Here is a 22,076-nt window from a genome sequence, read left to right as displayed (position 1 = left end):
CAACAGTTTGAAAGCACGTCAAAGTGCCAGTAGATAAATAGGTACCACTCTGGCAGGAAGGTAAATGGCGTTTCTGTGTGCTGCTCTGGTTCGCCAGAAGCAGTGTAGTCATGCTGGCCACATGACCCGGAAGCTGTACACCGGCTCCCTCGGCCAATAAAGCAAGATGAGCGCTGCAACCCCAGAGTCGGTCACGACTGTACCTAATGGTCAGGGGTCCCTTTACCTTTACCTCCATATCTCTTCTCAGTTTCCTCTTTTCCAGGCTAAACATAGGCAGCTCCTTGATCATCCTGGTTGCCCTCCTCTGCACACATAACAATTCATTAACATCCTTCTTAAACTGCGGCACCCAGAACAGGATACAGTACTCCAGGTGGGATCTGTCCAGGTTGGATATAGCCAGTTTGCTGTAGTGCTTAGACTGTGGCCTGGGAGAGACCAGGGTTCAGTTCTCCATTTGGCCATGAAACTCACTGAGTGATCCTTTAAGGGCCAGTCACTGCCTCTCAGTGTCATGTTCCATCCCTGCCCGCCTAGCCAAAGAAGGCCCCTTTCTCCTCCTGCTGCCCTGGCTCCTGCCTTGCAGGCAGCACCAAACCCCCTAAATTGCTGTCCCCGTCTCCTGGGTCACTGTCCTGGCTTCCTGCCTCCACCACACACACACTTCAGAGCCCTGCCAGTCCCTGACACTCAGCTTAACCTACGTCAGAGGGCCATTGTGGGAAGTAAATGAGAGGGAGAGAACCTTGTATATATCACCTTGAGCTCCTTAAAGGAAAAGGTGCAATGACAGAATGAAACAATATATGTGTAAATAAAGTAATATACTCTTAAGACAGCAGTCTCCACTGAGATTCATTCCAAGGAAACCAAATCGTGAGCATGCACAGGAGGAACCCCTGGATTATCTTGTTGCTCAGAAATTGGGGTGCAAACAACATTGGATTTTTTGCAGTAAAGGGAAATGATGAGTGTGCTGGAAAGTGCATGACGAAACATCATCTGACCTCTCCACAAACCAGAGTATATGCTCAGTTGCAACCTCCTTGCAAAGGTTTCTTTCAGATGGCCGTTTTATTGAGCATTCGGATTCTGAGGCAGCAAAACTTCTGAACATCAGTTGCTGGAAACCACAGGAAAGGGGAAGTGCTGGTGCTCAAGTCTTGCTTGCAAATTTCCTAAAGGGATCTGGTTGGCCGCTGTGACAATAGGATGCAGGACTAGACGGACCTCCTTTTGGCCTGATCCAACAGGCCCATATTAGGTGTTTATTTGTTTGAACGAAGTTTACAGGATTGGAAAAAAATGCATCCTTTCCAGTGCATTTTCCCATTACTTTCCTTATCACCAAAAGTCAGGGGTTTTTTTGAGAGGGAAGGAGGCAGGTGGTTTGTCACACATGAGCTCCAAATCAACTTCTACTGCATAACATGAATTTGCCAGTATGTGGCTGAATCCCGCCCAACCATCAGGAACAACCCATATAGTCTGCCATGGTAAACACACTTACTTGGGAGCAAATGTAAAAATGTTTATTTTGCAAAATTTATATACTGCTTGATTGTAGCAAATCCTCTAACGGTTTACAAGAAAAAATAAAATTATCAATAAAAGAAATGACACCTTTAAAAATAAATTAAGAGTAAAAGAGATTAAACCACATTGACAACTATGTACCTGGATTGGTTTGCCTAAACAAAAATGTTTCTCCTGTCAGCAACTCTGCTGTAGCATTTTGCAATCACTAGTTTCTGGATCATGAAGCACAAGGGAAGCCCCACACAGAACGCAGTGCAGTAATCCAGTTTTGAGATCCCCAGTACCTGCACTACTGAGCTCTGTAGGGCTTTTTTTCGAGTAAACATGCCTGCATCGAGCAGTGTCACTTAAAGAGTTGTCGTCGTTTCTTTCGCGAAAGGCCACGAGCAATAGAATGAGCGCGGAGAGCCGTGCCTTCCCAAATGGACCTGGTGCCAAGGAGGCTGACTCCCACATTCTTCGCCCCGGTCGCCTCTCTCTCTAAGCCTCGAAAGCTTTTGAGGAGGCAACAATCGTGGCCAAAATTCTTGCACGCTTGCTTGGGCGCTTCGAAGAACAGGGGGCTCGCCAAATGCGCCCAGGGCGCACACATCTAGCCGGTGCGCCCAGGGCGCACGGGCAGCCAGGCCAAGCGCGCGGCGTTTCGTGGGCACACGCAGCAGCAGTGGCAGCAGCAAGGACCCCTTACGCGAGGAGGGATTGTGACACCGTACGAGTGGCGCCCGTCCCGTCGGGAGGCGCCACCAGCAGCTGGAGCCGGGCGGAATGGAGAGGAAAGAGCAGCGGGGCGGAGGGCGGCGGACCGACGCCCACCAGGACCCGTGCGAGGGCGAACCCGGGGGCGCGGTGGTGCAGCGAACGCAAGTGGTGCTCCTGGCCGGCGAGCCGTGGGGGGCCGAGAGCGGCCAGCAGGTCCTCAGCTCTTTCGCGCACCACGTGCTGCCCACGACGGGGGGCGGCCCCCAAGAGGCCCCTGGTGCCGAGCCCACCGCGAAGTCCCAACAGCAGCAGCAGCAGCAGCAGCTGGGCACTCAGTCGCCGCCCTGCACTTCCTCGGTCGCGCCGTCGGGGCAGCTGACTTTCTTCCTGTGCCGGGCGGCGTCGCTGCGGGAGCGGGCGGCGCGGCTGCGGGAGGTACTGCAGGGCGTGCGGGACCAGAGCCGCGGCGCGCCGGCCGCCCTGGTGGGCGTGATTGTGCAGCCGCGGCCCGAGGAGGAGTACGAAGCCCTGAGTCGCCTCGAGGAGCTGCTCCGCGAGGTCTTCGAAGTCGAGGGCGCCTGCTCTATGGAGATCCACACGGCCGTCTTCGCTCCCGGCCGGCCCGACGGCGCCCTCGAGCTCCGGCGCATCAAGGGCCGCGTCGCCACCAAGCGAACGCGTGAGTAGGGGTCGGGAGGCGATCTGGGTATGCTCGAGGGTGCGCTCTTCATCGCTTGCAGAACGCCGGCGCTGCGCAAGCCTCCTGCTGTGGCACAAGGTGCCTCTGGGCATGTGCGCAGGGCCAGCCAGCCCTTGCAAAGCCCCGTCCTGTTTCCCCAGGAACCGACAAGTGCCCTCCAATGGCTAGTTTAGTCCTCATTCCCCGAAAGGCTTGTTTACTTCTGCAACACATTTCCTGTGTTGCAGAAGAGTCAGTGAACACCCAGCAGCCATGGGCAAGCCACCCCAGCACTGACACATGACCTCGCACCCCCTTAAAAAAAAAAAGTCCAAGGGAGTCTGTTCCACTTTCAAACAGCTCTTGCCCTCAGAAAGTTGTTTCAGGTTAATGGAGGCTTGGTGTGGCTGTTCCTACTCTTGAGGCCCGTATGCAATCAAATCCCCTGCTCAGAGCATTGCCAGGAATGCTTATGCTGGGATTTGTTTTCTGGTTTGATTTATTGTTCTGGGCTTCTTTATATATTTTCATGTTTTCCTGCTTGTGAGCTGCCCAGAGGATGCTGTTAATGGGCATCATATGGACGATGTTATAAGATAAATTGCAACCTCTTACCCTGCTGTATAACAAAAGTCTAATCATGCGACAGTGACATGGCAGAACCTGCCTCCATCTTCCTCTGTGGTTTCCCTCGGGGCAAACTGTAGTGTCCTTGGGGGCGGAGACTTCTCACTTCGCACTTTGCAAAGTGTGATGCACATTTATGGTGCTATAGAAAGGAATTGTTTTTTTTTCCCCCCCTCCACCCTCAAGTGAGCGAAACTTGGACAGACAAATCAAGGTTTATTCAGTTGTTGGGAGCTGCGCTGTCTTTCGGAACAATGGCCTACGGGGGCTATTACTTCTACCATCACCCGCCAATGTAAAGCCTTCTACTCTGCCAGGACTTCTCCCTCCTTACCTGGTCAAGGTGCGTATCAAGGGGGAGGAGGCATCTCCGTAGGAACCTGGGGTGTTGATCTTCTGTTCCCAGAGTTGTTGTTTTTTAAATAAATATTTATTAATATTTTACAAAAACAAATATACAAAAACACATAATAATAAAAAAATAAAAAATAAAAAGATAAGTAAAACATACAGAAAAAACAAGAAAAATTAAAAACAATTATTTTTCATAACATAAAACTCATTTGCTTGTTTCTTTGACTTCCTCACACCTCCCCTTCTTGTATTCCCATTTAAATAGTCAAATCAGCAAATCCTTACCCCCTTTCCTTTATCTTATCTCTATAACTTAACATTTTATAACTCAGTATTTTCATCCATTATCAATTCATTTTTGCATATTCTTATTAACTTTGTTACCAATACCACTTATTTCCAATCCAACACCATTTTAGTTTTTTTTTTTTACCTAATTATACCCTTCTTCCATATTCTTAAAGCATTACAGCTGGAAACCACTTAATTTCTATCCAACATCATTCTAACATTCATTAATTTTGCAATATTTCTGTAAATAGTCTTTAAATTTCTTCCAATCTTCTTCCACCGCCTCTTCTCCCTGGTTCCGGATTCTGCCAGTCATTTCTGCCAGTCCCATATTGTCCATCATCTTCATCTGCCATTCTTCCAAAGTGGGTAAATCTTGTGTCTTTCCCAGAGTTAGCACAGGCATAGCCAGGGGGGCAGCTGCCCTCCCTAAATCAAGTAAATAAATAAAAATAGGAATAATCAGAATAATTGAAATTGAAATTCTCGCTGAGGTCATTTGGATGATGTTGTGGCACATTCTAGTGATGCAACTGGCAATCTGACTGAACGATAGGCGTAGTTCCGCAAAGTGACCAATCACACTGCGGGTAGCTCTGTTCTGGAAGTTTCTCATAGTTTCCAGCATTTTCTCCTGAGAACGTGCACCTGCGGGGCCTGACTAGTTTCTAAACAACTGGTTCCCACAGGCTATTTATACCCCCTAAATTAAATCCTGGCTACACCCATGAGGGTTTGAGCTAAAAATAATAATAATGCAGTAATAATAATTTATTTATATGCCTCCCATCTGACTGGGTTGCCTGTGCCACTCTGGGTAGCTTCAACAAATTAAAACATCAAACACAGTAAAACATCAAGTATTAAAAACTTCCCTATACAGGGCTGCCTTTCAGATGTCTTCTAAAAGTCTAATAGTTGTTTATTTCCTTGACATCTGACAGGAGGGTGTTCCACAGGGTGGGCGCCACTACCGAGAAGGCCCTCTGCCTGGTTCCCTGTAACCTCACTTCTCTCAGTGAGGGAACCGCCAGAAGGCCCTCAGAGCTGGACCTTAGTGTCTGGGCTGAACAATGGGGAAATAAATGCAGATTCACGCAGCTTGTAGCTCAGAGGTGGAGAAGCCCTGAAGGAACCTTCTGATTTGGTCCACTAGGGTGTTTCCCCCCCCCCCCAAACCACACTCTCCTTCCTGAAAGTGAGCTCCCAATTGTTCCTTTGCAAGCAGGGCTCACTTACTATCAGCTGATTGACACCGACAGTGAGTACTTCTGGGATTACCCACCAGGAACTCCCTAGTGCAGCCAAGGGGCTCACTGTCAGTGTCAAACAGCTGACTGGCTCTGAAAGAAAGTCCCTTTGAGGGCACAAAGCTGATTTGCGTCAGCTTCAAAGGAGTCTACTTTGCTTGCAGGCAATCTGAGAAAGCAGGGCATGCAACTAGTCCCTTTGAAGGCATGCCCTGGATGGCTGCACGATACAGTCCTCAGGCAATCCTGCTCATAAGAGGAGCCCTGTAGCTGGATCAGGCCAAAGGGGGTCCATCTAGTCCAGCTTCCTGTTCTCACTGGGGCCAACCAGATGCCTCTTCTGGGGAGCCCCTAAGCAGGACCCAAGTGCAACAGCATTTGAGTGCCAGTGGTGCTGGAAGTGGAAGGCACAAGAGGCTGTGCCCATTTGAGGTGATGATCCCCACATCTATGGAACACCCTGAAGTCCAAAAGATGCACATCTTTCTAGCCATGTGGAAATTAGGACCTCTTTGTAAGCGTGATGGGCTGGAGATATATAAATCCAGATCTGAAGGTCCCAGGCCACAGAGAGGTTAGGCTGGCCTCAACTAGAGCCAGGGCTTTTTCGGCTGTGGCTCCGATCTGGTGGAACACTCTGTCACAAGAGACTAGGTCCCTGCGGGACTTGACATCTTTCCACAGGGCCTGCAAGACAGAGCTGTTCCACCAGGCCTTTGGCCAGGGCACAGCCTGACTCCCTCCCTCGGCAATCTTTGCGGAGCTTTGGCCCAATGGTTGCCAGTGGCTTGATTTGAATTAATTTTATAATGAATGATTTTAGAGTGTTGTTTGTGTTGTACGTTTGTACTGTTTTATTGTTGTTAGCCGCCCTGAGCCCGGCTTCGGCTGGGGAGGGCAGGATATAAATAAAAAGTATTATTATTATTATTATTATTATTATTATTATTATTATTATTATCATCTTATTGTGGGTTTAACATGGGAGATCGGATGGTTGTTGATTATATTTTCTGATGCTGATTTCTGTCATTAAACAAAATCTTGTTTTTAACTGAGATCATTGCATCAGCTTGAGATAATATAAGCTGTCCTGAGGGCCTCTAAGCAGCCAGATAGCAGGACTCTCGTTTTGCACATAATGAAATGGAAACGTCAGAAAGGTTGCAGAAATGTGTTGGCACCACCCTTTGACATGTTGCTTGCCCTAGTGTGTTCAATCAAAGGAAGTCCCCCATTAAGGGAAGGCCCGTAGCTCAGGGGCAGAGCCCCTGCCTTGCATGCAGAAGGTCCCAGGTTCAATCCCCAACAGCATCTCTCCAGGTAGGGCTGGGAATGTTCCCCACCTGAAACCCCAAGTGCTTCTGCCATACTCAGATGGATCACGGGTCTCGCTCGATAGAAGGCAACTTCGTGTGTTCCAATTTAATACATTTCTTTATTCAGAACCATGTGGACTAGAATCTTACCTTGTGGAAAGGGAGTAGCTCAGTGGCAGAGCACACACTTTGCATGCAGCAGGTCCCAGGGTCAATCCCAGAAACATCTTCATGTAAGACTGGGAATGTTTCCTGCCTAAAACCCTGGAGAACTGCTGCCGGTCAGTGCAGAGGGTACTAAGCTAGATGGAATAATGGTCATACTCTGTATCTTATCTACACCTGCAGGTAGTTGATTTTAGATGTGGGATATCAATCTACCAAAATAATTTTCTTAATTCACCTGAATCCTTACTGCAAGTTAATTATTGGAAATCTAAGTAAGCAACTGTATGAACTTGTTAGTTTTTGTTAGAGGTTATTGCTGTTTCTATTAGATGTATTATTAGTAACTGCAAGTTTTTAAAACAGCTTTTAATGCTGCATTTTAAATTGTTGTAACCTGTCCAGGTACCCTAGTGTGAAGGGCAGATCAGTAATAATAATAATAATAATAATAATAATAATAATAATAATAATGTATTGTGACAATGAGGCATGCATATGGGTGATCATTTTGTACTTTTCTATTGTGAACCACCCTGGGCTCTCCAGATGAAAGGTGGTATACAAGTGTAATAAACAATGGCCATAATATAACTCTGTCTTTGTATCTGTTAATATTTCTCTCTATTAATATTTGCCCTTGAATTGTTGCCTTTGTCCCCTGCTCCTAATGTGGTGCTTGCATTTCCCTCCCCTTCCCCCGCAGGTCTCGTGCTCATCTGGATTTTCAGCTGTCACCCAGAATAAAAATGTACAAAACCGAAAGGTCTGACCTTGTCTCCATAGGGATCAGGAACCTCCTCCTGCAGAAGTTCCCTTGTGGACAACCTTCCATGTGCCAAAGGTGGGCGGGGCCAGAGGTAAAAGTGGGTGGAGCACAGGTGTGGCGCTTGGCCTTTGTATAGCGGTCTGCATTCCAGCCACGGAAAAGTCAGAGGGTTCTACTCCTCTCTCCATCCTGTACCTGGGATGTGAACAAGGGGCAGCAGCATCACAGGTCAATGACACATCCCAGCCAGGCAGGGCTGGAGAGGGCAGAAAGCGGCTGCATTCACATGGTCGTCGATTCCATTTCCCCGACTTTCCCCTAACTCTTAATTTCCACATTGTATCGGAGCTTTCACGCAATGGAAAATGGCACATGTTTAGTACTTATTTCCATGTTATTGGCATTATGTATCTTAACACTTGCAAGGCACTTAACACTTTGCTAACTGCTGCCCATGCATTAAAGGATAAGACAACCCTTAGCTGCAAGCTCACAATGAAACGGATGCAGCACAAAAGGAAAAGGAATGGGGAGGGTAGAGGAAATCAAACACCAGAGCAGCTGCTCCTAGACTAGTTTCCCGCTTGCGGTGACGATCTTCCTGAGAGACAGGGGATGCAGCACCACAGACAAAAAGTGGGGCAACTGAGAAGGTGGGGGTGGAAAGGGAACCATTTGAGAGGGAGGAGGAAAATAGAATGTCCTGGAGGGAGGCAAGGGAGAAAAAAGTGTGAAACTGCATGTACTGTGTGAGGACAAAAAGGGAGAATAGGCACACGTATCAAATACCGGGAAATGGCAAAATGGCATAATTTTTTATATATTTTGCCCGCTCCCCCAACCACCACCAGATCACAGATCACATCTATCTTTGTTAACAAAACCATGTAAATCAGAGATCTGGTGCATTGCAGCAAGACCGTGGTATGAAACCATCTACAGATTCCACAGACTGAACCCTCATAGGATGTGTGTGTATTTTTATGAGACTATTGCAAAGTCATCACCCTTTGAAAACCTGCCACTATTGTGCCGTAAGATGCGCCCTGCAATTTGTTGCTGGTTTTAAGGAGTTGTTTTAACTGATAATTTTATGGTTTCATTTTCTTCGTAAACCGCTTTGAGGTGGTTGGGGTTTTTTTTACAATCAGGCGGTGTATAAATTTTATGGAACAAGCGAACAAGCACATTAGGCTTGCCCCTCTGTCCATTTGTTCCACCATCCCCCTTTCTAAAAGTATTCTGAGACCAGTGATCATCATCACATACTGGGACATTCAATTCCTCCTGCTCACTGTGTAGCATGGGAACAGCCATCTCTTCCTTTCCGTGATCAATACATGTAGGAGACTTTCAGCATGCAGTGCCCAATCTGCAAGAGGCACAATGTCCACAGAGGTATCCTGACTGTTATAGGTGAGTCCTCAGGATAAAGTAGTGTTACACACCAACCCAATCTCTGGGCGGTAAGAAAACCCAGCGGTTCCAGGTACAGTTGTACCTTGGAAGCCAAACGGAATCCATTCTGGAAGTCCGTTCGACTTCCAAAACGTTCGGAAACCAAAGTGCAGCTTCTGATTGGCTGCAGGAAGCTCCTGCAGCCAATCGGAAGATGCGGAAGACCCGTCGGATGTTCGGCTTCCAAAAATAGTTCGCAAACCGGAACACTCACTTCCAGGTTTGCGGTGTTTGGGAGCCAAAACGTTCGAGAACTAAGCTGTTTGAAAACCAAGGTACGACTGTACTTACCCAGGGTTTGGTTTCCTTGGGACACAGGTCAGCAGAGACTGGGGTGTCCTAGGGCTATATGCTCGCATTTACACTTATATACAACACATAGAAAACTAAATAGGCCCAGAAAGCAGGATTTCAAGACAACTCTTGTCGAAAGCTTGGCAGATCTGTGACTTTAGTGTTGATCATCAGATGATGCTAATATTAGTGCATTTACTTGGACTTGGGTTTTTTTAACCCATGTGCAACTGCATTCATTCTGCGTGCCTGTTTTATAGTTTTGTTTCTCAACTTTTTAATCTGTTGTTATAACTGTTCTCTCTGTTCTGGTATACACTATAAAATGAAACAAATATATTTGCAAAATAATAATAATAATCCCCATGTTTAGCAAAGCAAGCCTGCTAGCATCCTCTGTGGTGCAGAGGTGAGTGAGCTTTGGAGTCATTAAGAATCTGGACAGCAATGGTGGATTCCATCGCCTGATTTCCCCCCTCGGAACGGAACATCAAAGATCTTGAGAGCTCCACAGAGAACTGCTGGTGGAACTCCCCTGTTGCTAACAATGTCTCGGAGAGTTCTAGAAGGGCTATGTGGAGGTGGCAGTTGGAGGCCATGTCCTCTGAGGGCAACAACCCAGACTGAACCTCAAGATGACGTACCCCAACCGAGGGCTGCTGAAGGCAGCTATGGGACATTACCTGACTGAGAGCGCCCGGACGGCGCTCGAAGCTATGGAACCGGACGAAGACGTTGTAGACGTGAGTGCTGAACCACCCTCTTTTTGGAGCTGGAGTCAGGGAGGAGGAACCAGAGAGAAATGCAAGCCGAGGAGGGGAAATCTCTGACTCGTGTTCCTAGGCTAGGCAATGGACAGTTAGTGGTCCACCTGTCCACATTCTGGGACTGAAGATCAATCTGCTTCTGGGGGAGGTTTGCTCTGTGTCCCACTAACCCACCCAGAATCCCCCAACCTGATGCCTGGGGCTGATGGGAATCAGAGTCCAAAATGTCTGAAGGATGCCATGCTAAGGGTCAGCCTAGGCCACTGACACTCTGAGCACAAAGCTGTTTGGCCTATCCCATGCCCAATACACTGGGCAAGCAGCAGAGTAGCTATGTAGCTTGAAAACATGTGCCTGAAAATAAGTTACCGGAACTTTGTGGTGTGCTTCTGGAGCTGCACTTGTGTGAAGCAATTGGCAGTAGCACACACACTGGCGAGGCGTGGGTTTTTTGTTGCATCCTCAAGAGACCTTTCTAAAGAAACCCTAAAGTGAATGGCAACTGCAGCAACTCTCCCTGCTGACACGTGGATGTTTTGACTCTTCCAGGTGGGGCCTGGGAAGCAGATGCCAGCCGTGGGACCCAACCAGATCCTGGACATGCCACTCTTTACCAAAATCCCTTTCCTGCCAGGCTCAAACACTATGTTCTACAGGACCAATTTGGGTGAAAAGGTGAACAGAGGACATCTATGCATGCACACACACAGCCACACTTTTAAAAAGCGAGACTAAAACATCCCCCCCCCCGACGAGACCACAGATAATTTAAATCCCAAAGCCTGACAGAGGGGGCGGGGAATGGCCCAGTACCTAAAGATATTTAATGATGGCTTCAGGTGAAGTTCCCTGGGGAAAGTGTTCCGCAAAAGGGGAGCCACTGCTGAAAAGGCCATGCTCCAGTCCTAGACAATAAAGCATTCCAAATAGGCATTGCAGTTAGTTCTGTGGAACCAGCAATGCACCTGGAACTGTGTTGACCCCCCGCTTCAAAGTGAGGTTCCCCAATCAGTCGCCCTCTTGGAATACAACTCCTGACATCCATGCCAGCTGCGGCTGGTGGGAGTAGTACTCCACAAGCATCTGGAGACCCAACAGCTTGGGGAAGAAGGCTGCTTCGAAGTCTGAGAGATCCTTTGTTAGAATCATAGAATTGTAGAGTCGGAAGGGACCCCAAGGGCCATCTAGTCCAACCCCCTGCAAGGCTGGAATCTCCACTAAAGCATCCCTGACAGATGGCCACCCCCCCTCTGCTTGAAAGCTTCCAAGGGAGGAGAGTCCACAACCTCCCAAGGGAGTCCATTCTACTGTCAAATAGACCTTGCTGTCAGAAAGTTCTTCCTGATACTTGAATGGAATGTCCTGTCTCGTTCCCTGACCCTTTTTGACGTATTGCTGTGGGGCTATTGTTTTGTTTTTGTTTTTATTGTGCATTTTATGTGTTTTTATCTTGTGTTTTTATGCCGTGAACCTGAGATCTTCGGATGAAGGGTGGTATAGGAATAATGATGGTGATGATTATAATGATAATAATAATAGTAATAGTAATAATAATAATAATAATAATCCCCAGCTTTACCAGCCATCTGCCACTTTTGACCTGAACGACCCATACTGCAAACTCATGGCACCCAGCTATAAGAGCCTCCACGACCCACACCTGCGTGCCTACTACAAGCGGAAAGACAACCTGCGGAGGCTCAAAAAGGCAGGCCACATCACTGACAAGAACAAGGCAAGTTGAGCTGCTTCAGACATTGATGCCGCTACATCCCTGTGCTTTTCTAGCGAGGCAATCAGGACTGCAAAATGACAGATATAAAAAAAAACCACACCATGCCAGAAACATTTTTTTACAAGGCGATCAACAAACAACACCATTGATGTAACCTCAAAACAGTCTAGAAGTCATATTAAAAGCTGCAAATCCTATAGAAAAAAATTAAACATCTTAAAGGAGTAGGGCTGTAGCATATCCAGGTAGGGCTATGAGAGACTCTGTGCTTGTAACCCCACAGAGCTGCTGCCAGCCAGTGTGGGCCATACAGAGCTAGATGCATTGATAGGCAGCTTCTTGTGTTTATATTTACCGGTATATCTGTCTTCTCTCAAGAGCCATGAAGACTAGAATCTTAGGGGAAGAGCTGTAGCTTCTGAGTAAACAGATTTCAGACAGGGCCTTAGGATGTCGGCACTGTTGCGGGGGAGCATGGAAATGCACAGAGGGCTCTTGAACCTTTTCCCATGGCATAGCTGTCAATGTTTTCCTTTTTTAAAGGGAAATTTCCTTATTCCGAATAGGATTCCTTGCAAGAAAAGGGAAAAGTTGACAGCTATGTCCCATGGTGGCTCAGAGATGGAAAGAAGATAAAGTCCCTACCAGAGAAGAATAGCAGATTAAGTTGATAGATTATGCAGAAATGGCTAAAATGACCAGAAGAGTCAGAAATCAGGAAGACCAAAATTTTAATAAGGAATAGGGGAAAGTTATAATTTATCTTAAAAACCATCTTAAACAGCTAACATCGTTAGTAGGATTGGAATAACATAGTTTAATGGTGAATTTTGGACATAATGGAGATGTAAAAGATCTGGATTATCATAAAAGATGCAGGAGGAAATAATTAACAATTGGACCCACAAAGGGGAGGAGGTCCAAGAGATTCCTTGGAATCTTGTTTTTATGTTATATGTTGGATATGTGATTGTAAAACTTTAATCTGAAAAACCAAAGAAATAATTTTTAAAAAAGAACCTTTCCCATGGATGCCTGACTCCTTTTTGCCTCCTAGGTGGTGTGTACCCTGAAGGAATTCAACGAATACAGGCAGTACCTGACCTCCCTCAAGCTGGAGTTTGAAAAACACTACATCAGAGAACAGGCAAGTCTTGGGACCATTTTTAAAGATCTCCTTCTGCTCTGCTCAGCTGCTACAAACAAAGAGCATATTGCAAACTTGATAAGAGGCATGACTTCCTGCCTAACCTACCTCACAGGGTTGTTGTGAGGATAAAATGTGGACGGGAGAACCACGTGCACCATCTTGGGCTCCTGGTGTATATTGTGCTTTGTTTGGTCAGAATTGAGTATATGCTTCCAGAGTTAACATTAAATACGTTACCTCTGGTAAATGAGCCACTGTAGCCGCTGGACAGCCGTGAAAATTTGTGTCCCAGGCTTTTTAGATCCATCTACCCCATGTACTAAAGGGACGCGGGTAGCGCTGTGGGTTAAGCAACAGAGCCTAGGGCTTTCCAATCAGAAGTTCGGTGGTTCAAATCCCCGCGACGGGGTGAGCTCCTGCCAACCTAGCAGTTCGAAAGCACGTCAAAGTGCAAGTAGATAAATAGGTACCGCTCTGGCGGGAAGGTAAACAGCATTTCCATGCGCTGCTCTGGTTCACCAGAAGCGGCTTAGTCATGCTGGCCACATGACACGGAAGCTGTACGCCGGCTCCCTCGGCCAATAAAGCGAGATGAGCGCCGCAACCCCAGAGTCGGTCACGACTGGACCTAATGGTCAGGGGTCCCTTTACCTTTACCTTACCCCATGTACTACTATTGGAAACCCAAGGGGCCTATTGGGTGCCAGATGTGAAAAACATTGGCATTGTTTTAAGCTCTCCTGCCCCACTAAATTGGTCTGATGCGTTCCTCTGCTCACCCAACCCCAAGTGACGACTTGCTGGCAGTAGTGTCCCAAGCAAAAGCCCTGATGCCCACATCCCTCTAATCCTCTGAATTCCAGAAAATGCTTGAGAAGCAGATCACCAAGCTCCAAGACACTCAGCATCTTCCGGAGGCCGCCGACACGTCGAAATATCGGGACTGGATGCTGAAAGAGGAGAGGCCCACAATACAGGAGCAGGAGACCGTGATGAGGAACAGGTGCCCGAAGCAGATGGGTAGGGGGAGGAGTCTTGAGGGCATTTTTGCACATGAGGTCTAAAGCGGACCTTTGTGCGGTTTGCTGAGTGACACCACAAAACCAGCCTGCCCTGCTGGGCCTGGTGCTCCTTTGAAGCCTCTCTTGCAATCCTCTTCTGCATAAACAGCAAGAAAAAACAGGAATTAAAAGCAGGAGAAATGGGCCGAAACAATGAACTGCAGTTCATAAGAGTTGGAAGGGACCACAAGAGTCATCTAGCCTAACCTCCTGTGACGCAGGAATCTTTAGCTCAAAGTGGGGCTCAAACCGACAACCAATCAATCCCTTACCCTTCCATAAATTGGTTTGGGGCCACCAGAGGGCATGCGGGGAGGGGAGAATGAGCTTTCAGCTTTACATCAAGTTGCCAGACCTCCAGGGCTTATCTGAAGTCCCCAGGTTAGCCGAGAAACTTGAGCAAAGAAGAGGAAATGGGGTGAGGACCAGCCAAGCCATTCTAATCAATCCTTTGCCTTTTTTCTTCAAAAAGATATTTAGAGTTGATTAACCAGGAGCTGGAAAAACTGGAGCAGTTGGCAGAAGAGAACCGACAACTCGCCTTGGCTCAGGACGACAAAAAGAAGCAAGGCTTGGAAAAACGCAAGCAGCTCCTCCTACGGAAGAAAATGGAAGAGGTAACCACAAAGGGAAGCTGGAACAGGAGGTGGCACCCATTCTCATACTCTCTGGCCACTGGGGCTGCTGGGAGTTGGGTCCCCTTTGCTGTTTTACACCCAGCTGAAAACAGGGACAGCACAGGTGACCAACGGCTGATGAGTCTTTGTTTCCCAGGAATGGAGGAAGAAGGAAATGCTGCTCCTGATGAAAATTGGTGACGACGTTAAACGGGAAGCAAGAATCGAAGAGCAGAGGAGGAAGAGCAAGGAAGACAAGCTGAAAAGGGTAAGTGGAAGAGGGGCAGGGAAGGCGGCTGGCAGCTGTGTGGGTCTTGGCTGACATCTGAGCGGTCATGGTAGGGTGCCACAATCAGCTGGAAGGAGGTTCTGCCCAGCATTCCATCTACGTAGTTCTATATTATCCAGAAGTTCCCATCCTCCTAGCCAAGACCCTTCCCTAATGTTTACTCAGCAGCAACCTTTATTTAGCAAAGGGCCCCCTGCAATATTAGTTAAAAGTTTATTCCTTTTTTCAAAAGCAATATGATTTTCATTTATATACATTTCAGTAGCAATTTAACAATAATTCAGATATTTCAAATATCTACTTCCTCCTTTTTCTGTGATTTGTTAAATTTTATATCACCATTCCCTGCATATTATAAGTTATATTAAATCATTCTTTTGTTCATCTATTTTCATATATCTATATTTAAAAAACTGCAGGTTATTAGAAGAGTCCTGCCAATGTTTTTATCTGTTTGCAATCTTTTTGTAAATATTCAATATACCATTTCCATTCCTTCATAAAAAGTTTGTTATCCTGATTTATTATTCTTCCAGTAAGTTTTGCCATAAGTTTTTGTATCCATTCTTCTTTCGTCGGAATTTTTTTTTTTTATTCCTTGTACTTCCTATCAAGCATGGAGTACAGAGTTAAGAGACAACTCTGTACTCCATGCTTGATAGTGTCCTTCAATTGGTTAGTTCCTGTTCATTACATAGGGAATGATTTAATTACTGGCTTCCTTTCACTTGCTCCCCTTTGGTATAGCAAAATTGCTCTGTTTAGATTGGAGAAATTAGCAATTCATCACAGAAAACAGAAAGAAGGTGCCAATGCCCAGTTCATAGGGGCAAAATCTGGCAAAGCATAGAATTGTTGGATCATCTCTAGTCCAAACCCCTGCAATGCAGGAATATGCAGCAGGGGACTGAACCTGCAACCTTGGAGTTATTGGCACCATACTCTAACCAACTGAGCTATCCAGCTGATCATCATTGGGCAGTTGCCAAATAACTTGGTCTGTGAATTGCACCCAGTGATTGCTGTTGGGGTTTTTTTGTGTGTGTGTTCCAGCTGGGCATGCTTAGTGGGCCCCCCACCCCCAGCCTGAAAAGAGGTGAGGCATGCAAACTAATAATTCTCTCATGCTGCTTCTGAGTGTTTGTGGTGCAAAATGAAAGGGGCAGTGCCTTTGCCAGCTTGGGGGGGCCCCCAGCGTCTCCCCTTGGATCCAGCACGATGAGAGGTTGCAAAGGACCCTGGAATGAATCCCGAAACAGTGACGAGGCTCTGCCCTTTGTGCACCCCGCAGAAACAGAACATGCTTGAGAAGAAGATGGCTCACCACTTGAGGAAGCTGCAGGAACGCTTCCAGAGAGAAGGCTTCTTGCTCCCTCCTGACAAGATGGTCCACACGATGGACGTCGGAGATCGGGGACCCCCAGCTAAAAAACAAGGTACTTGGCCAGGAACGGCTTTCATGGAATGACCTCCTGCTGTGCTCTCTCTCTCTCTCTCTCTCTCTCTCTCTCTCTCTCTCTCTCTCTCTCCCTCTCTCTCCCCTACTTCCTCTTCTCCTGGGATGCTTTCAAGTCTCCCTAGGGCTCCCCTGGACAAACCATTGTTTAAGCCCCGATCCTGATTTTCTCACTCAAGGCTTATGCGTAGGTTAAGCTATGTCTTCTCTTTATCCATTCCGGTTTGTTTCCTTCCTCCCTTTCCTAGCTGCAAAGAATCCACTGTTGTTGCCTTTAAGTAGATTTGTTGCGCTGCTTTTAAGAACTTTTGCAGCCGTTCCCTGTTGCTGGTTTCCGCCTGTTTTAGATGATACACTCTGTAAGTTTCCTTTTTGTTTTTCTTTTCTTGCCTTATTATTTATTTCATAAAATTTATAGAACACTTGATTGTAAAAAAACAACAACTCCCTCAAAGCAGTTTGCAAAAAAGGTGAAACGGTGAGATTTTCAACAAGAGAAATTAACAACATGTAGACTTTAAACTGCGTGCCTTTGTTTGGATTGATAAACTGCTGAGAGAGTTCCACTGAAATATGAAACCCAGGGCTTTTTTTCTGTGGGGGATGCATACCCCTAAACATTTTGTGAATCTAAGTTTGGCCTCATTGAGGGGCAGTATTTCAATATGAGTAGGAAAATGACAGTTCCCCCAAACATTTTTTAAGAAAAAAAGCACTGTCCATGACTAAAATTAAATACCGTATTTTTCGCTCTATAGGACGCACTTTTCCCCCTCCAAAAATTAAGGGGAAATGTGTGTGCGTCCTATAGAGCGAATGCAGGCTCCTTGGCTTCAGCGATAGCAACGCGAAGCCTCCGAAGCTCAGAGGGAGCGCTCTCTTGCTCTCCTGGCTTCAGCCAAAGGAACCTGAAGCCTTTGGAGCGCAGCACAAGTTCCCGCTGTGCTCCAAAGGCTTCAGGTGGCTATCCCTGAAGCCTTTGGAGCGCAGCGGGACCTCGCGCTGCACTCCAAAGGCTTCGGGTTCCTTTTGCTGAAGCCGGGAGAGCAAGACTGTCCTGGCTTCAACAGAGAGGGAGAGCTGAGCAGCGCCCCTTCAGCGAAGCAGGAGGAGAAATGGAAGGGGCTCCGTTTCTCCTCCCGCTTCGCTGAAGAGGCGCTGAGCAGAGAGGGGGAGAATTATTTTTTCCTGTTCTCCCCCTCCTATGGTCTGGTGCGTCCTATGGTCCGGTGCGTCCCATAGAGCGAAAAATACAGTACATTTCCTGCATGTCAAATGCAGAGGCTAAATGCCACATTCAGGGGCTTTTCTGCTCCGCCATAGACATCTCAGCTATTTTAGAGGCTGACTATGCTTATGATTATGGTTATGATTAAAGACTCCTCCTTGCCCAAGACAAGCACCGAGGAGACCAGTAAGACCTCAACAATTGAGAGGAAGTCCACCAGCCTCCTGGACAAGAAAGGACCAGAGCTTCGAAAAGGTACATTCTGCTTTTTTGGGGGGTGCGGGAAAAGGAACTGGGAGCGGAGTCAAGGCTAGGCCCCCCCCCAGAGAAAGACAAATGGTGTGCTTCACACTTGTCCAAAGCCCCCTGCCCGCTGCCCATCTTGCAAGGCCGTTCACTCCCGCCTCTTCTCCTTCTCTGACCTATCCCAGTTCCGGGAGGAAGCACCAGTGCGACCAGGCTGGGGAGCCAATTGACCGCTGTCAAAGGGAAGAATGGGACTAAGCAGTCCGTGACATCCCTCTTAGCCCTGCCCAATGCAGAGGAAGCCGCAAGCAAGTCTGCCGCATCCCTGGAGGTGAGTAGACCTGGGGTCAGAATCCAGTGGCTGAGTTGTGCTCTGAAGGCCACCGACCCAGGAAGAGGGCAGCTGGCCTGGCTATATGAGGGCCCTATATGTTGGAAACGGTCAACAAACATTTACAGTGCATGCAATAATGATGGTCACTAGTTTAAAGGACTTATGAAAGAGGATTGGACAAAATAATGAGATGGAGGTTTTGTTCTGCCTCCAGAATAAATCTGAATTACAGTGGTACCTCAGGTTAAGTGCTTAATTCGTTCTGGAGGTCCGTTCTTAACCTGAAACTGTTCTTAACCTGAAGCACCACTTTAGCTAATGGGGCCTCCTGCTGCTGCTGCACCGCCACCACGCAATTTCTGTTCTCATCCTGAAGCAAAGTTCTTAACCCGAGGTACTATTTCTGGGTTAGCAGAGTCTGTAACCTGAAGCGTATGTAACCTGAAGCATACGTAACCCGAGGTACCACTGTACCAGTCTCTGGGGACCTACAAACTGCTTATATATATTACTATGTGGTATATAAATCTTGCTAAATAAATAGTGGGGAAAATATGCTCTCCTTCCCAGTGCTACCTGGAAATGCTATTGCGGGTTGAACTGGTCCTCTTTTGCATGCAATGCAGGAGTTGTTCCATCAGGCCATTCAGCAGGGCCCCTCTCAGGGAAAAAATGTGCTGGGCTGGAGGGTTCTTGAGACTCATCCAGGATGGCTCTTTCTGTGTTCCCAGAGGGAGTTTTGGGGTCTATTGCAGCCTAGTTCCAACCCAAATGAGTCTGTTAAAATGCCTGCCTTTTGTACTGCTTTTTCTTTGCAGCATGAAGGTGCTGTTAGCGAGAGAGACCTACAGAAAGAGATTCTTGAATTGGAGCCAGGTGAGAGGGTCTTCCTAGTCTCATTCCGCAAGGTGGATGAGGGTGCAGGGTATGGACTGTGGGGTTTTCAGTGTCTTTTGCTCCAATACTGGGAGAACTTGGTTTTATTTCGGGGGCCAGGGACAAGGGCGTAAAGAACTGGGATATTCTTGAACTGATTGATTCAGGGATTGCCAGCACAGCATCTCTGAGTACAGATGTACCCTCAAAAGCCTTGCCTGGTGCCCATTGGACAAAAGCCAGTGTGGTGTGATGGCTTAGGGTATTGGACTTGTTGGCTGGCAAGCAAAATATAGCTATATAAAAGGAGAATTCCTGGATGCTAAGATCCAAGTTTGGGGTGAGTACTCTTTGGTGAGAGAAGCCCAGCAGAAATTTAAAATCACAAAACACGCTGCAAGCTAAAACATGGAAATACAAGCTGTTATACCTTTAAAATATGCCCTTCTGAGTTCCAAAATAGTCCTCTCTTCCCCCAGCAGAGTAAAAGACCACACATTCAGTTGGTTAAAAATTGTTTACTTACAAATTCTCCAGATGTCAGATTCATGTGCTTTTTCACACAGCAGTCAAAGAACAGAGGCAATAAAACTTAGCTTAGTTACACAGTGGTGAAAGTTCCTAAATTATTGGTATACGAACACAAGAAAGGCTTGTTAGAGACATGTGTTTAGCAGGAGCAACCAGATCAAAACCGCTTCACACGCTGAGCTTCTCTGGTTGACTGGAGTACAGTAGGCTCGATTAACCTTCCTCCCAATGTGATGGGGAGTGATCTAGCTAAACCTGACAGGACAGCTTACTCTATGACATTAGCCGCTTCATGCATTAATTAGACATAAGCATGTTGGTTATTTGAGGCTGATTATCCTACAGAACTAAGACCTGGGTGTGACCAGGGTTCAAATCCCCACTCAGCCACGAAACTCCCTAGGGTGATACTGGGGGCCAGTCACTGCCCCTCTCAGTCTAGCCTCCATCACAGGGTCATTGTGGAGATTAAATGAGTCGGGGGAAATATTCGTTGGGAAAGAAAAATTAGGTATAAAAACAGAATTCCCTGGATGCCAAGTTCCAGGTTTGGGGCAAGTACTCTGGTGAGAGAACCCCAGGCGAGATTTAAAATCACTGAATATGCAGCAAAGCAAAGCGTGGAAATATAGGCTGTTAGAACTTTAAAATATGCCCTTTTAAATTCCTTCCAAAGTTTCCACTCCCCCTAGCAGGAAATAATACGAAACCATACAGTAAAATCATAAGAAATTAAAAACAAGTTAAAAGCAAAAGAATTAAAAACAAACATCAGTAGACCATTGTGGGAGATGTATGCTTAATTGGCCTGGTGAAATGGAAAAGTTGTCATCAGGCATTTAAAAGGTTGGCACAGAAGCTGCCTGCTGGATCTCTAGTGGCAGAGGGTTCCACAGGACAAGGCCGAAGACACCAAAGGCTTGGCTTGTGCAGTTTGTTTACATTTTCAGGTTCAGTACTGTCGCCAAAATCTCGAGCTGTCATTTATTTATTGCCTGCCCTTCACCCTACTGTCCCGGGTAGCTTCCAACATTAAAACTCACCCATCTTAGATGTCACCTTTTGTCCTGTGCAGTGGGCGAGGCCATCACTGGTCCAGGTGGCGGCAGCAGCAAAGTTTCCTTCAGCTCCGCCAAAGACCTCACGTCGCTGACCAGTAACACCAACCCACCGACAGAGATTGCCTCCAGTGTCGCAGAAAGCATGAATGAGAAAATCACACCCTCTGTCTCTGGCGGAGTCATCAGCAACGAAGGTGGCGTGTCAGGCTGTGGATCGGCCGGTTGCGGAAGCAAGGGGTCCTGTTGCGGATCGGCTGGTTGCGGAAGCAAGGGGTCCTGTTGCGGATCAGGCGGTTGCGGAAGCAAGGGGTCTTGTTGCGGATCAGGCAGTTGCGGAAGCAAGGGGTCCTGTTGTGGTTCACGCGGTTGCGGAAGCAAGGGATCCTGTTGCGGTTCAGGCGGTTGCGGAAGCAAGGGGTCCTGCTGCGGATCAGCCGGTTGCGGAAGCAAGGGGTCCTGCTGTGGTTCCGGCGGATGTTGCAGCAACAAGTCTGGCTTTGGCTCAGGCCGGTTGTACAGGCATAGTGGGAAAGTGACCGGTGGCTACGATTCCAGTGGTGGCAGCAGCAGCAAGCACGGAGGCAGCGGCGGCAGTGGCAAGGTCCCCGTCGACGGTAAGTTTAATGGCTTGGAGGAGTGGCAGGATCAAAGCTTAACCTGAAATATACAGGGCAGGGAGGAAAGCTGCGGATCAGATTCTGTGTGCTTGCAAAAGTTTCTGTTTTCCAGGTTTTTAAACACCCAGGGAGTTTCCCTGAGTGTGGAAGTCTCCCTGCCAAGCTCTTACCCACAGACTGGCACTGGAGCAGAAACAGGGGACAGAGTTAGCCCATCGCTGCCACACAGCTCTATGTGAGGCACACACCTTATGCACATGCAGAATGTAAGGAGAACCTGCTGGATCAGGCCAATGTCCCATCTAGCCCAGCATCCTGCTCTCACAGTGGTCAGCTGGATGCTAAAGTGGGAAACCCTTGAGCAATACCTGAGTGCAACAACAGCACTCTCTGCTTTTAAATCACTGCAACTGTCAGGGACTGGCTCGACAAAGAGGAGTAGTGGGAGACACCAGCCAGGGAAGCCCCAGGGGAGGAAATCTCAGACCCCAGGGATTGGTGGTGGGACACCAAGGAGAGGTTAGAAGGAGAAGAGTGGGATGCTGAAGGGGCTGATAAGGGACAATTCACAGGCTAAACTCACTGCTGATCTTCCAGCTGTGCTGAACAGAAAGCAACAAAACCATTAAGTTCTGCAAACAGGAATCTTTTAATTAACATT

General features: G+C 47.4%; 2 protein-coding genes across 2 annotated transcripts in view; both read left to right on the top strand.

Moving 5' to 3' along the window:
* Window positions 1–2,245: 2,245 nt before the first annotated feature.
* On the top strand, window positions 2,246–7,691 carry LOC310749909 (uncharacterized protein). Its single transcript, XM_083587227.1, has 3 exons — window positions 2,246–2,920; window positions 3,734–3,890; window positions 7,633–7,691. The coding sequence occupies exons 1-2, from the start codon at window positions 2,308–2,310 to the stop codon at window positions 3,844–3,846; spliced, it is 726 nt and encodes a 241-aa protein (XP_083443353.1). The 5' UTR covers window positions 2,246–2,307; the 3' UTR covers window positions 3,847–3,890; window positions 7,633–7,691.
* A 2,322-nt stretch (window positions 7,692–10,013) lies between these two features.
* The window catches only part of FSIP2 (fibrous sheath interacting protein 2), a 40,488-nt gene continuing 28,425 nt past the window's right edge, over window positions 10,014–22,076 (top strand). The window contains exons 1-12 of the mRNA XM_083588146.1: window positions 10,014–10,190; window positions 10,764–10,889; window positions 11,788–11,949; window positions 13,007–13,096; window positions 13,963–14,102; window positions 14,633–14,777; window positions 14,935–15,045; window positions 16,358–16,502; window positions 17,901–18,005; window positions 18,182–18,327; window positions 19,149–19,206; window positions 20,813–21,412. Coding sequence (XP_083444272.1) covers window positions 10,083–10,190; window positions 10,764–10,889; window positions 11,788–11,949; window positions 13,007–13,096; window positions 13,963–14,102; window positions 14,633–14,777; window positions 14,935–15,045; window positions 16,358–16,502; window positions 17,901–18,005; window positions 18,182–18,327; window positions 19,149–19,206; window positions 20,813–21,412 — 1,936 coding nt within the window. The 5' untranslated portion in view covers window positions 10,014–10,082. The remainder of the gene's footprint in view (window positions 10,191–10,763; window positions 10,890–11,787; window positions 11,950–13,006; window positions 13,097–13,962; window positions 14,103–14,632; window positions 14,778–14,934; window positions 15,046–16,357; window positions 16,503–17,900; window positions 18,006–18,181; window positions 18,328–19,148; window positions 19,207–20,812; window positions 21,413–22,076) is intronic.

This window comes from Podarcis filfolensis, assembly GCF_964270895.1.
Source record: "Podarcis filfolensis genome assembly, chromosome: 15".
In the NCBI taxonomy this organism is placed as follows: Eukaryota; Metazoa; Chordata; class Lepidosauria; order Squamata; family Lacertidae; genus Podarcis; species Podarcis filfolensis.
The sequence above is the reverse complement of the archived record's forward strand: the minus strand, read 5'-3'. Positions and strand labels throughout refer to the sequence as shown.

Excerpts from the sequence above, each read along its gene's own strand:
- LOC310749909 (XM_083587227.1), top strand. The coding sequence starts at position 2,308 with ATGGAGAGGAAAGAGCAGCGGGGCGGAGGGCGGCGGACCGACGCCCAC. Across the intron at positions 2,921-3,733 it reads CGTCGCCACCAAGCGAACGC|TGAGCGAAACTTGGACAGAC; the intron begins GTGAGTAGGGGT and ends TCCACCCTCAAG.